Genomic DNA, 14418 nt, shown 5'->3' on the forward strand with positions numbered 1-14418 from the left:
CTTTAAGTGATTAGCTCCACGATGTACTCTTTGTGTAACGTGTTAAATATCTGTGCACCTGCATGTGTCATTAAAGTAGTGGTAATATCCCCCTCAGTCTTACTCCACCCACATTTCATATTTGAAAAATGCGGCCCAAAGAGGCGTTTCCTGTAAGACCGAGAAGGTGGAGCTACAACCGTGATTGACATACTGAAATTTGAATACAGATGGCGACGGAGAGCGACACTAGCTCAGAGCAGTCATTCGAGGTGGAGGACTTTTCCCCACCTTCTTCCCCAGAGTATAGGGAGGAGGGCTTATTGGGGGAAGCAAGCGGTCCTGAACCGTATCTTTTTGAGCCACTAGCTCGTGAGTTGTCAGAGGCCCCTGGAGCCGAGCCAACAGGAGTATCAAGGCATCGAATGGGTCCAGTCTCTGAGTGGTAAGTAGCTTTTAGCCACAGTTAGCTATATTTAGCTTAGCTAAAAGTAATATTGTATGACTGCCTCAACAGGTGCACCTGCGGCTACTGCACATCATTGTCTGCCAGAGAAAATGTGTGCTGCAGAGAAATGCCCAAGGTATAAAAATAAAAGTACCCCACCATGAGAAAAGCATTCTGTAATGTACACATTTGTTACACAATCACTAACATCATACTAATATTGAACTCTTACAGCCCTGATATCAGTTGTTCTTTGTCGTAGGTAATGCTCAGGTGTCAGCAGGTGGGTGTAACCTCCTGCATAACTGAGCATCCTGGTTTTGAGCCTGTTGCTCTGAATCCCTACGTGTTGCAGGCAGTTTATGGCACCTTTCTGCAACTCTATGGGGAGATGCAGGAGACTAAGCTCAACAGGTAAGACAACTGTCAAATTACTTTTTTTATGAATACTTTATTACTCATACCACCTCTTTCTCAGCTGTTACAGACATCTGGCGTACCGGAATGTGGTCAGGTGGTGTTGGGGTTACCTGGGACAGCACGTTCGTGTTGTGATACCGTCATGCGCTGTCTCCAGAATAAGGCAGGAGTTCCCAGAAGACGGTGCATACAAAGGATTCCTCCCTCCTCTGAACTAATATATATTTTTTGGATTAAATAAATGTTATAATATATATTTCCTGTATTGATTCCTGTCCATAAAAAGCTGCATAAATCACTAAACGGTAAATGCACTTCTTTACACTTTGACATTATTTATATATACACACATATAGCCACACACTTTCAAATGAGCTCTTACAACAGTAAGGTTCTAAATTCGGGGTTAATTAATGCTGCTGTAACAAGTGAGTTTACACCCTGTGTGATTAATGAAGTCTATTCTAGAGCAGGTTCAAATAGGTAAAAATGAATGATAATTTCATAAATGTGATATATGTATTTATACACATCAAAATATCAATATAATTGTATTTAAAATGACACAAATGCGCTGCAAAGATAACATTTATTATAGCTACTACTAAGACAATGTTAGATTACAATCTGATCATAACTTTCATGATTTTTGACAAAACTCTAAACCACAAGCAGAGATTCTGGAGCCATGTGAGGATAGGTTGGGCCAACAGTGATGTTTCTTTGGTTCCTTAGACTGGAGGTAGCTTTCACTGTGATGACAAACGTGGAGATGGATCCCAGGAGCACAGGATTTTCTGTTACAAGATCAAGAGGCTCTGAGGAAAAATGGAATATTAGTATGACTGTAGTATGACTTACAAAAGCAAGACTGGTGAGTTTTGTTATGTTACATATGGCCAAGATTTTCAAGTTGTATGGGAGCCACAGAGCAGAAAGGTTGTAGAGATCAATAGACATCTGGGAGGTGGACAGCATGAGTCACGAGTGGATGAGCATAAAGATCCATAATGACGACAGGTATCTCCTCTGTCGTACAGTGGTGAGCAGCCTGGCTGAGGAGGAGAAAAGGAAAAACCACACAGAGTAGAAAACTAACTAATAATTACAATCTCTTGTTGTGTAGCTCACCTTACGTGCACTTTAAAACCTGGACCTGTGCCTGCTCACAGCATCCCGTTTATCTGGTCTTTGGAACTGGGCACAGAGCGGTTGTGGAACCGGAATTTTGTCCGAGTACTCCTGATATGGGAGAGGATCCACCACCACAGAGTCGAACAGCAGGTCCATAAGCTTGTGCACATATACTGGAAAAGGGTTTTCAGTATTACAATAGCTCTCCATGACATCATTTTGGTTTTATCATACAATATCTGACATACATGAGGTTGGATTGGTCTTCAGGGCTCTCACTGTGTAGTCTCCACGTTTGTACTTTGGGTACACTACAGCATATCTCAGCTCACCAGTTGCTGTTGCTGCATGTGAGCGTGCTGCATTTTCATTGTAGTGCATTGCAGCAATTTGTAATCTGAAATAATCAAATAAACAAACCATGTACATTTTAGGCAAAATTCTACATTTCATGCTAAAATTTGAACAATTAGAGGCATTAATTTGAACATGTGTTGTATTCATTACCTAGACAGCATTCCTTTGAAGGAGAAGACCTGACTTTTTGGAGTCAATCTGATGATGAGGCTGTGGAAAGCCTCCAAGGTGGATGTGTGGTACTGAGGGCTTATCTTCTCTACGTCCTTCACAAACCGTGGAGCTAACAGAATGGCAGTGAGCTTCTCACATGATGCTGTGCCTACGTAGAAAATGTTAATTACATAAATTACAATTTGATCAACTTTAGAATGTTGCTATTATTTCATTGAGAAAAAGTTACCCATAGCTGACATTTTTAGATGACAAATGTATGAAAGAGTGACTAATAGTGCTGTAGACAGGTGTGGTCATTACTTACGGCATCTTAGTACATATTATGTCAATTATGGCTGTTCTGCCTAAAACCATGAGTTGTGTGGTGCACTCTTGTGGTTAAATTTCTGCACAGCATTTTATTCTTAGTAATTAATTGCTGTTGGCCAAATGGTGGTGTGTGACCTTAGCAGCTGCATGTGACGTCTATGGCAAGCCAAATGAGCATTTATTCTGATATCAGAATATCAGCCAGAATTGTCATGAACATGTAAGCCATTTCTGTCCACTAGTTAACTAGTTAGCCATGTTTGTGTCAACTAGTTAAATAGTGACAGCCTAAATGTCAACTAGTTAACTAGTAAGGCCTAAATTCTCTCTAGTTAACTAGTTAAAATGTTTCATATCTTACTAGTTAACTAGTATTGCTCAGTGTGTTCACTAGTTAACTAGTGGACAGATCAATGTCCACTAGTTAACTAGTTAAAACACATTTAGTTTTTACTAGTCAACTAGTAAGGTACAAAAACTCGTACTAGCTGACTACTGAATGTAAAAATCCCACTTGTTAACTTTGCCCAATTTGGCCAGCCGCTTGAGCATTAATTCTGATATCTTGTCAACAGGTCAACTAGTTAACTAGTGAGGGTCAAACTGTACACGCTAGTTAACTAGTGAACACATTTTGACCTTCACTAGTTAACTAGTTGACACAAAAATGGCTCATTAGTTAACTAGTAAAGGCCAAAATGCATACCAGTCAGCTAGTTGAAGGTATTTGTGTCTCACTAGTTAACTAGTCAGGGTCAAAATGAGCCCACCAGTTAACTAGTGGGAGACGGAAATGTTCACTAGTTAACTAGTGAACACATTTTGGCTTCACTAGTTAACTAGGTGACACAAAATGGCTCACTAGTTAACTAGTAAAGGCCAAAATGCATACCAGTCAGCTAGTTGAAGGTTTTTGTGTCTCACTAGTTAACTAGTGATGGCCAAAATGTGCACACCAGTTAACTAGTGACAGAAGAAATGCCCACTAGTTGACTAGTGAACACATTTTGGCTTCCTAGTTAACTAGGTGACACAAAAATGGCTCACTAGTTAACTAGTAAGGGCTAAAATGCATACCAGTCAGCTAGTTGAAGGTTTTTGTGTCTCACTAGTTAACTAGTGACAGTTCAAAGTGTCCACATGTTCACTAGTGAAGGCAAAACTCCTAACTAGTTAAGTAGTTGGAGTAGGGCAGTGCCACTAGTTAACTAGTGAACCATTAATGACTCACTAGCTAGCTAGTTGATTGTAGCAGGCTCACTAGTTACCTAGTTGATGCATCCATTGTCCAAACTAGTTAACTAGTGAGGACATAAATGTATACTAGTAAACTAGTTCAAGCCTACATTCACACTAGCTAGCTAGTTGCACAGAATTCTAATTACGAGGCAGAGAATTTCTCAAATTGAGGCTTTCTATTGGCTCACTATGTTAAAATAAAATATGACAACCAATCACAGTGCGGAATTTTGCAAAATCCCACCCCAAACATTTGCATGCGGCACACAAGTTAACATGCTGGCCAGAGGAACCTCAGCTAGTAAACTAGTAGTGGCTTCAGTGTGACACTTACATGTAAACTTGTGAAGGCGGAACTGCTCACTAGTTAACTAGAGAGGGTACAAATGTCCACTAGTTAACTAGTGAGGTGCAAAATAAGTGTCACTAGTTCACTAGTGGGCCCCAAAACGCCCACAAGTTAACTAGTAAGGTGTGGATATGCTCACTAGTTAACTAGTGAGGTGCAGATTTGCTCACTAGTTAACTAGTGCACCCTTAAGCGCCCACTAGTTAACTAGTAAGGTGCAAAAAAGCATCACTAGTTAACTAGTAAGGTGCAGATATGCTCACTAGTTAACTAGTGGGCCCCAAAACGCCAACTAGTTAACTAGTAGGGTGCGGATTTGCTCACTAGTTAACTAGTGAGGCGCAGATATGCTCACTAGTTAACTAGTGACGTGCGGATTTGCTTACTAGTTAACTAGTGAGGCGCAGATATGCTCACTAGTTAACTAGTGAGGTGCGGATTTGCTCACTAGTTAACTAGTGAGGTGCGGATTTGCTCACTAGTTAACTAGTGAGGTGCGGATTTGCTCACTAGTTAACTAGTGAGGTGCAGATTTGCTCACTAGTTAACTAGTGAGGTGCAGATATGCTCACTAGTTAACTAGTGAGCATATCTGCACCTCACTAGTACCTCACAAGTTAACTAGTGAGCATATCTGCACCTCACTAGTTAACTAGTGAGGTGCGGATTTGCTCACTAGTTAACTAGTTGCATCTAAAAACACATACAAGCTGACCATTTTTGTCCACTAGTTAACTAGTGGAACAATTGAAATTTCACCAGTTTACATGTGTGGCAGTGCAGCAGCTCACTAGTTAACTAGTGCCTGAAACACAAATTATGCATATTCTAATGAGAAGGCGGGCAGAAGACTCCTGTTGGGTATAAGAATCTCACCCAGTCTAAAACGTATGTGCTGTGGCCTCACAATCACATACTGATGGGTGTCCCTGAGCGCCAAGGCTTGCACTCATTAGTCATGGTTTGACACCTACTGGTTGGTCGTTGCGGCGGGTTCGAATCCCGCAGATGGGATTCCGCAATTGCTGTAACATTATTTATTTTCTCTTTGTGTTGTAATGTTCAAAGTTTTATTGTTTTACTGCTTTTATTCCCCCCTCCCAAATCAAGTAAAGCACCTCGTTTGGTGTCGTGTAAGGGAGATCAGTTGGCGAGTTCAAGTCCCATTGAGGAGAATTGGAATTTAGTGTGCCAGTAATTTTATTGTAGTTCATTTTTGTTTGGTATTGAAAGTTTGGTATTGAAAAAGGCTATATTAAAAATAATTATTGAGATATATATATATATATATATATATATATATATATATATATATATATATATATATATATATATCTCCATCCATCCATCCATCCATCTTCCCAAGAAATAGATCAAATGACACTGAGGGAAAAAACTGTGGTTATTTTGGAGAGGGTGCTCGCTGCAAAACCACAAAGGCGGAGCTGCACCCCGCCCATTCACGCAAACTCAGCCTAGCCCACTGACTTCCGTTTTTGTTTTCAACTTTATCGCAAACTGACCTGACCCACATGAATTACGGCTGTTACTAGTTTACAGTCGTTAATGCTATGTTCTATACTCCAATTAAACAAGATAAATATAACTTGCTACATGACAAAGACTGAATATATCTCGAAATGAAAAGGTTTCTTTTAGCGAATATCTGCCTACAGCTGGTCTAATAAAAGTGGTCTACAACAGCACTTCAGTATATTGAATGGCCTCTGGTAGTCTAGTGGTAAAATCGTCTGAGTTGGTTTTTGCTTTCCCCTCAGCTGATGCTGGTTCGATTCTCGGTGGGGTCATCAGCAGTCTATTTAGCCACATTCAATTTGTTTATATTTTAGTTGTAATGTTTCTTTTCAGCAAAATATTTATGTCGCTAAAAGTTCTTTGAATTTGGTCGTTCCTAAACAGCATTTTAGTTGAAACTCTGCTCACAAATGGACTCACACTGGCTAAATAAACGAATAAATAAATAAATAAACACATTATATGTTAAACGGTATACCAGTAAATTGTTGTAAACATAGTACTGGCAAGTGTAGCTAGAAATGAAGAAAAGAGGTTGTAAACTACCTAAAACTTACACTACTGGGAGGCGAAACAGCATGTCAACCTGACTCCATAACCACTACACCACCACATCTGTTATAAATCAAGTGGCGTTACATGTAATTGTGCTGCCCAGTGTGTCTCTGAGATGGGATGTATGGTTTATTGGCGGTGTCTCAGTAGAAGTCATTTCAGAAATAATTTGTCAGAAAATTCACAGAATATCCAGATTTGAGAACCAAGACCAGACCCGCTTCGGGGGAGGAGACCAAATTGAAGCTGAGATGGGAGGAAAATGCATGAATGAGGCTAAAAATGGCTTTGGCGTGTTTCTTATGAGGAAATGACAATATAACATGATTAAAAGTTCCAAAAGTTAGATTTTTAATTATATGGAACCTTTACAAAAACTGTTCAATTAACTTCTCAACTCCGTCCTCAATCTCGCATTTTTTAGCTACAACACCCTCTTTGGTTCCAGAATGCTATCAAGTCTGACAACTGGAAGGAATTAGACTGACTCTAATGGAATGGGCGGGGCTGATTCTGGAATGGGCGGGGCTGACTCTGGTGCAGCTCCACCTTCTGGTGCAGCTCCGCCTTTGTGGTTCTGCAGCAAGCACCACTTGTTATTTTGAGCTAGTACCAGAAGACAGTGTAACCTTTTTTAGTTCTCTCCAGTCAAAACAAAACTTTAGACTTTTTTCTTTTTTAAATTTAACAGGGAACAGCAATCAATTGAACAGGGAACTGCAACCAGTAGTCACACAACAAAATAAAATCACACAAACAAAATAAAGTTACTCTCCTTTTTTCTTGGTGTCTGAAAAGGGCAGGGAAAACCATCAGACTCCAGTCACCCATCGAATGGACTCTTCACCCTCCTGCCCTCTGGGAAGCGCTACAGGAGCCTATGGACTAAGACTACCAGGTCCCGAAACAGTTTCTTCCCCACAGCTGTCAGACTCCTAAACTCTGCCTGCTGACATAACACCCCAAACCAGCAGCACCCTACATAAACTCTGTAGAAACAAGAAAGCCCTGCAAATCGATGCAGAGCGTCGCGGGATATGCCTGACTGGTCATATATATTACCTCTCATGACACTGACCTCTGACCCTATGAACTTGTGTATGTGATGAGTTTATTTACCTTTGATAGGGAGTTATGACCTCTGATTTTGTCAAAATCTTTCAACCCGTTCAGGAGATATTGCACACAAAAGCCAAATTTTCATATATACGGCCTCACACAACCTTGACCTTTGACCCTATGAGGTTTTGTACCTCATGAGTTTATTTACCTTAGATAGGGAGTTCTCACCTGCGATTTGGTCAAAGTATTTCAACCTGTTCAGAAGATATTGCACACAAAAACCAATTTTTCATATATACGGCCTCACACGACCTTTACCTTTGACCCTATGAGGTTGTGACCTGATCAGTTTATCTACCTTTGATAGGGAGCTATCACCTCTGATTTGGTCAAAATCATTCAACCCGTTCAGGCAATTTTTGATATATATATGACCTCACACAACCTTGACCTTTGACCCTATGACATTGTGTTCCTAATCAGTTCATGTACCCTTCATAGTAATAAAATACACAGGCGAGGGTCTGACTCTCTGGAGGACGCCATGTTGGATTCTATGTTTATTTAGCTGTATTTATGGTTTTGCTGGTGGTTTTTGACTCCTTTGAAAACTGTGCAACAACACTCTTCTTCTTCCTTTTCTCGTGTGTTATTTGGCGGATGGCACTCAACATAAAAAGATGCATTTCTCAAACAATTAATGTATTGGAGCGTGAACCTGAGTCATTAATCTCATATCCTAATTTGAGAGTTACAGCTAGAGTCCAGAGGGTTTTGTTGGCTTTATGAGCATTAGTTAGTAAGGTCCTCACTTGAACAAAAAATACAGCTTGTTTGCAGTGACTTTGGTATTTACTACCCCCTATTGCCAGAAATCTACACACTTTCCCTTTAAGCGCGTTGTCTCTTTAAGACTGGTCCTGGGTGACATTGGAGTTTACAGCGAGGCCGTAGAAATTCTCTGTCTGGATATTTATTGTGGAGATTAATGGACTAAAATGGGTTGCTGCACCGTGACTGTCTTCTCCTTTTTTTGGAGAGTAAAAACTATATTTTGGTTTTTAAATGCTGCCGCTGCACCGTATTAAGAAATCATATTACTGGTTGGTTCGAAATGGGTTGAAATGTTCACATTTCTTCTTTGCTTTACATGCTGATCACTAAAGCGTGCTTTAATTAATATTGCGTTTTCGTAAAACGTAAGAGCAAACGAGGGGGGTTTTAATTGATAAAAATAATAAAATCAGCACATTTCCAAGCCAACTGCGGTTAACATTGGCACGTCGGCTTGAAAAATATCTCCTTTTTGCCGTAAATAACACACATTTCATAGCTGTTGTGGGTTATGTATGTGTTCATCAGTGCTTGAGAACTGTAACATGGGGAGCGGGTCGTAATTGTGGGCTTTTAATGCGGTGCTGTCTGTGGCGAGGTGTTGGTAGGGTCTGATCGGAGCTGCAGCCAGAGCGTTTCTCCCGACCAGCGGCTGCTGGGAGCTGGTCCACGGTGAAGCAGCCCACGCAGCCGAACGAGGGCTTCCCGGCTAAGAGCTGACCGCAGCGGCCCCGACGACCGCGGGCCAGCGACCCGAGAAATAACATGGGGAGTCCTGCTGCTGCCTGCTGTTGTTTGTTTTCCGTAGTAAATACCTGAATATGCAGAGACTCAACAGGTCATTCAGTTGTGTGGTATCATTCAGATGATCAAATGAAATGTTGCAACATTAATATCAGTTTACCTGATCTTGATCAATAATCACATTGATGAATTGGTGCATGAATAACTACAGACCCTGCTTCCTGCAGCAGCTTTTTCTGCTCTAGATTTATGATCTGCTATTTGTATATTTCAACGAAAAAGACGGAAATGGCATTAATTATTTAGATTTATTTGTGGATTTTTTTGTCGATGTTAACCCTGTTGTGTCTCAGTTCATGAAGCTGTTTTCAATGTTTCCCGCGATGCGAGCAGCTGATTGTGCAGCAGATGGCCGCGGACATGATCAATTTCGAAGTGCTAGTTCTGGATCAAGAGAAAGCCTGCTGTGCTGTGCCGATGATTTTATTTTGCGAGGATGGATTGAGGAAGGGGGACACACATGCTTAAATATCGACTGTCGGCAATAATCAGATTCATACTCATAAAATACTTGTTTACATGTTTTGTGTGTGTGTGTGTGTGTGTGTGTGTGTGTGTGTGTGTGTGTGTGTGTGTGTGTGTGTGTGTGACTCTGCCCACTAATCCGTTACGTATTTTGTTTCTTGTTGACATAAATACAAAAATTATGCAAAAGAAAAGAAGTGAAATAATGTACAAAACTAAAGTGTATGATCCAGTATCGAACCCGCGACCTTCACCATTGCAGGCGAACGCGTTAGTCACTAGACCACCAGCACTAGGTGCTACATCTCCTCGCAAATTTATACCTTTAAAACACTATGAGTGCTGGCAGGCTTTACAGCAATGTATGTAAAATAGAGCCTTTTTTATTATTATAAACTTGTCGCTTCCGTACAAATGTGAAACAATATATCTGACGGAGATTTCTGCGGAGTTTCTGCACTTTCCTGTCAACAGAAACAGACATGCTGTCTGCCGCTGCCTTCCGCCTCCAGGCTTTTTCAGACTAATAACTGAAAACTAAAGACTGCACACGTTAACTGAACAAAGATTACAGCAATACACCACAACTTTCTCGCTACAAATATCGTCAAAACATATTTATGTGCTCAAACGATCTTAGTTTATCAAATTTTCTCTTAGAACAGCCTGAACAGAGTCCGCCATACTTTCTCTGTTTCTCAGTCCTACATGGACCAATCACATTGCTGTTCTGCATTTCTTCATTTGCATGTAAAGGCCGGATTTGCTCACTAGCTAACTAGTGAGCAGTACAGCGGTCGAACTAGTTAACATGTTACACAGAATGCCAGCCAAGTGTGTATTTATTCAAATTCCACAAATTTACTAGTTTTAGGGGCATTTTTCTGCAGCTAGTTAACTAGTGACAGTGTTTTGTGTTCACTACTTAACATGTAAGGCTCAGTTTGCCCTCTATAAGCTAGTGAGAAAAAATTATAATGCAGATATGCTCACTAGTTAACTAGTGAGTGCTTCCTGTCCCATTACAAGTGAACTAGAAAGGCCAAATATGTCAACTAGTTAACTAGTGAAGGTAAATTTGTCACTAGTTAACTAGTAAGAACACATTTTTACATAACAAGTAAACTAGATTGCTCCAAAAACAGCAACTAGTGTGCGTCTTGTGCGCACTAGTTAACTAGTGAGCATATCTGCACCTCACTAGTTAACTAGTGAGCATATCTGCACCTCACTAGTTAACTAGTGAGCAAATCCGCACCTCACTAGTTAACTAGTGAGCAAATCCGCACCTCACTAGTTAACTAGTGAGCAAATCCGCACCTCACTAGTTAACTAGTGAGCAAATCCGCACTTCACTAGTTAACTAGTGAGCAAATCCGCGCCTCACTAGTTAGCTAGTAAGCAAATCCGCACTTCACTAGTTAACTAGTGAGCATATCTGTGCCTCACTAGTTAATTAGTGAGCAAATCCGCACCCTACTAGTTAACTAGTTGGCGTTTTGGGGCCCACTAGTTAACTAGTGAGCATATCTGCACTTTACAAGTTAACTTGTGATGCTTTTTTGCACCTTACTAGTTAACTAGTGGGTGCTTTAGAGCACACTAGTTAACTAGTGAGCAAATCTGCACCTCACTAGTTAACTAGTGAGCAAATCCGCACATCACTAGTTAACTAGTGAGCATATCTGTGCCTCACTAGTTAACTAGTGAGCAAATCCGCACCCTACTAGTTAACTTGTTGACATTTTGGGGCCCACTAGTTAACTAGTGAGCATATCTGCACTTTACAAGTTAACTAGTGATGCTTTTTTGCACCTTACTAGTTAACTAGTGGGCGCTTTAGGGCGCACTAGTTAACTAGTGAGCAAATCTGCACCTCAATAGTTAACTAGTGAGCATATCTGCACCTTACTAGTTAACTTGTGGGCGATTTGGGGCCCACTAGTGAACTAGTGACACTTATTTTGCACCTCACTAGTTAACTAGTGGACATTTGTACCCTCTCTAGTTAACTAGTGAGCAGTTCTGCCTTCACAAGTTTACATGTAAGTGTCACACTGAAGCCACTACTAGTTCACTAGCTGAGGTTCCTCTGGCCAGCATGTTAACTTGTGTGCCGCATGCAAATGTTTGGGGTGGGATTTTACGAAATTCCGCACTGTGATTGGTTGTCATATTTTATTTTGACACAGGGAGCCAATAGAGAGTCTTAATTTGAGAAATTCTCCGCCTCCTAATTAGAATTCTGCGCAACTAGCTAGCTAGTGTGAATGTAGACTTGAACTAGTTTACTAGTATACATTTATGTCCTCACTAGTTAACTAGTTTGGACAATGAGCCATTAATGGTTCACTAGTTAACTAGTGGCACTGACCTACTCCAACTAGTTAACTAGTTAGGAGTTAAGCCTTCACTAGTTAACTTGTGTGCACATTTTGGCCATCAATAGTTAACTAGTGAGACACAAAAAACCTTCAACTAGCTGACTGGTATGCACTTTGGCCTTTACTAGTTAACTAGTGAGCCATTTATGTGACAACTAGTTAACTAGTGAAGCCAAAATGTGTTCACTAGTTAACTAGTGCACATTTATGTCTACCACAAGTTAACTAGTGTGCACATTTTGGCCATCACTAGTTAACTAGTGAGACACAAAAACCTTCAACTAGCTGACTGGTATGCATTTTGGTCTTTACTAGTTAACTAGTGAGCCATTTATGTGTCAACTAGTTAACTAGTGAAGCCAAAATATGTTCACTAGTTAACTAGTGCGCATTTATGTCTACCACAAGTTAACTAGTGTGCACATTTTGACCCTCACTAGTTAACTAGTGAGACAAATACCTTCAAGTAGCTGACTGCTATGCATTTCTGCTTTTACTAGTTAACTAGTGAGCAGTTTTTGTGTCAACTAGTTAACTACTGAAGCCTAAATGTGTTCACTAGTTAACTAGTGCGCATTTCTGCTGTCACTAGTTAACTAGTGGGCACATTTTCACCCTCGATATTTAACTAGTTGACACAAACATGTCTAACTAGTTAACTAGTGGACAGAAATGGCTTACATGTTCATGACAATTCTGGCTGATATCCTGATATCAGAATAAATGCTCATTTGGCTTGCCATAGATGTCTGTAACTCTCATGCTCCAAAAATATTTCTCCATGTTGAAGGAGGTGAAGACAAATATTCTGTTGTGGGGTGACGTGTTTTAAATGTAAATAAACCAAACAGTAAAGGCTCAGCTGTAATGAGCACATGCTACACTTACTTGGTTTGAGCCACTGTCTTGCCTGTTCTCCATCCAGAGGTGCATGCAGACAGCTAGGGAACAGGGCGTTGTCATGGCTGTTCACATTTTGGATGTGGTTGGCAACTGAAGTCCACTTAGCTACTGCCTCCTGTCCTGAGGAGGAACTGGATGCTGACCAGTAGAGGTGGTTCACCACACTTTGCTTCCACAGTCTCACATCCTGGGTCGTCTTTCTCTTCCCCAGCTCTTCGATTTTCTTACCAATTCCTGGAGAGCCAAATAGACCCACATTTAAAATCGAAAAAAAAAAATCCTGTAATATTCACTATATACATCCCCAAAGATTACCTTTTCCCATGTTCCAGGGGTCAAAGTAGTGACTGATTTCCTTTTTTTCCTCCCGCAAATACTTCTGCACTCCTGTGTGGCGGTCAGTCACAACTTGCTGCACATCTACCCCCCTCTCCAAAAGTGTGCTCAGACTTCACACAAATCCCTCCTTCTCCATTCGCACACTATTTCCAACTTCATTGCTCTGAAAATAAACATAATTCTCCATTGATCTGTGAATAATTAACCATGAAATGCATTGGAATCATCAGGTAATGTTGTACCTGTACAAGTTGGATATCAATAACTTTGTTTCTTTTGAGATCCATCATGGTGTAGCTGCCATATTTGACTGAGTGTCCTTCAAGAAATGCAAGTTATTACTTAATTTACATTTGATAGCAAAGGAATAAAATAAATAAATTTAAACGTATTCACCAGGTGAATCAGCTCGCATGTAACCACCAAGAGTCACAGGTCCAGATTCAGTAGCCTCCTGGATGATATCAGCTTGCTCTAGCTGCCACTGCCAGCTCAATGTTGGAATTAACAGCTTTGCCTGATGTCGATAGAATGTCTGCTTGGACAGTCCCTGCACATTGAAGGCACCCAGGAACTAAAATATGAAAAGTTACATCATGAAATGAAAGATGCACAGACCTTATCAAAACTAACATAAACATTTTTGGGCTATACCTTAGAAATCTGGCTAAATGATGAGCCTGTGAAAAGGACAGCAGCACAGAGCTGGAGGTTTCCTGCTGGGATGCTGTTCACCATGGGCTGACTGGACCACTCATTGTAGTGCTCACAGCATGAACACCGTTGTGTCACACGGAGCAGTGTGCCGATTGTCGTCGTGTTCACAACACAACGCCCGGTACAAACGGGACACCATCTGAACAGCCCCAGCAACTGTTTCTCATGAACAATGTACTTCTTGTCCTTTTGTGGATGGACCTCAGTGAAAGAGCTGTATAGAACACATACATTTATATATATGGTCATATCTTAAAAATTCTAAAATGTTATAATTTTTTTTTACCTTTAACAGTTCACTGAGCTTGCACTGTCATTGAGGTGGAAGCTGGGATCAACAACAGACACCTCACATCTTGGTCTTTTCAGGGGTGTGGACGCAGCTTTGGGACTTTGTGGAAGATGAA

At 40.7% G+C, this 14418-nt stretch overlaps 2 protein-coding genes across 3 annotated transcripts; one reads left to right on the plus strand and one right to left on the minus strand.

Annotated features, from left to right (window-relative positions):
- The first annotated feature begins 209 nt into the window (after positions 1-209).
- On the plus strand, positions 210-1750 carry LOC129160176 (P2X purinoceptor 7-like). Its single transcript, XM_070556139.1, has 4 exons — positions 210-424; positions 497-563; positions 690-841; positions 906-1750. Exons 1-4 carry the CDS (start codon positions 210-212, stop codon positions 1063-1065), a joined length of 594 nt encoding a protein of 197 aa, XP_070412240.1. The 3' UTR covers positions 1066-1750.
- A 33-nt stretch (positions 1751-1783) lies between these two features.
- Positions 1784-14128, minus strand: LOC139073217 (uncharacterized). 2 transcript variants are annotated; one of them, XM_070556189.1, is made up of 9 exons: positions 13949-14128; positions 13691-13868; positions 13537-13613; positions 13271-13457; positions 12941-13189; positions 2489-2660; positions 2230-2378; positions 1979-2154; positions 1784-1902 (listed from the first exon to the last, which is right to left on the minus strand). In XM_070556189.1, the coding sequence occupies exons 4-8, from the start codon at positions 13278-13280 to the stop codon at positions 1991-1993; spliced, it is 744 nt and encodes a 247-aa protein (XP_070412290.1). In that variant the 5' UTR covers positions 13281-13457; positions 13537-13613; positions 13691-13868; positions 13949-14128; the 3' UTR covers positions 1784-1902; positions 1979-1990. The 2 variants fall into 2 exon arrangements, with proteins under 2 accessions (XP_070412290.1, XP_070412291.1); XM_070556190.1 differs by lacking the exon at positions 13949-14128 and having other exon boundaries at positions 13537-13721.
- Positions 14129-14418: the final 290 nt, after the last annotated feature.

Source organism: Nothobranchius furzeri, chromosome 11 (assembly GCF_043380555.1).
Source record: "Nothobranchius furzeri strain GRZ-AD chromosome 11, NfurGRZ-RIMD1, whole genome shotgun sequence".
Taxonomy (NCBI): Eukaryota; Metazoa; Chordata; class Actinopteri; order Cyprinodontiformes; family Nothobranchiidae; genus Nothobranchius; species Nothobranchius furzeri.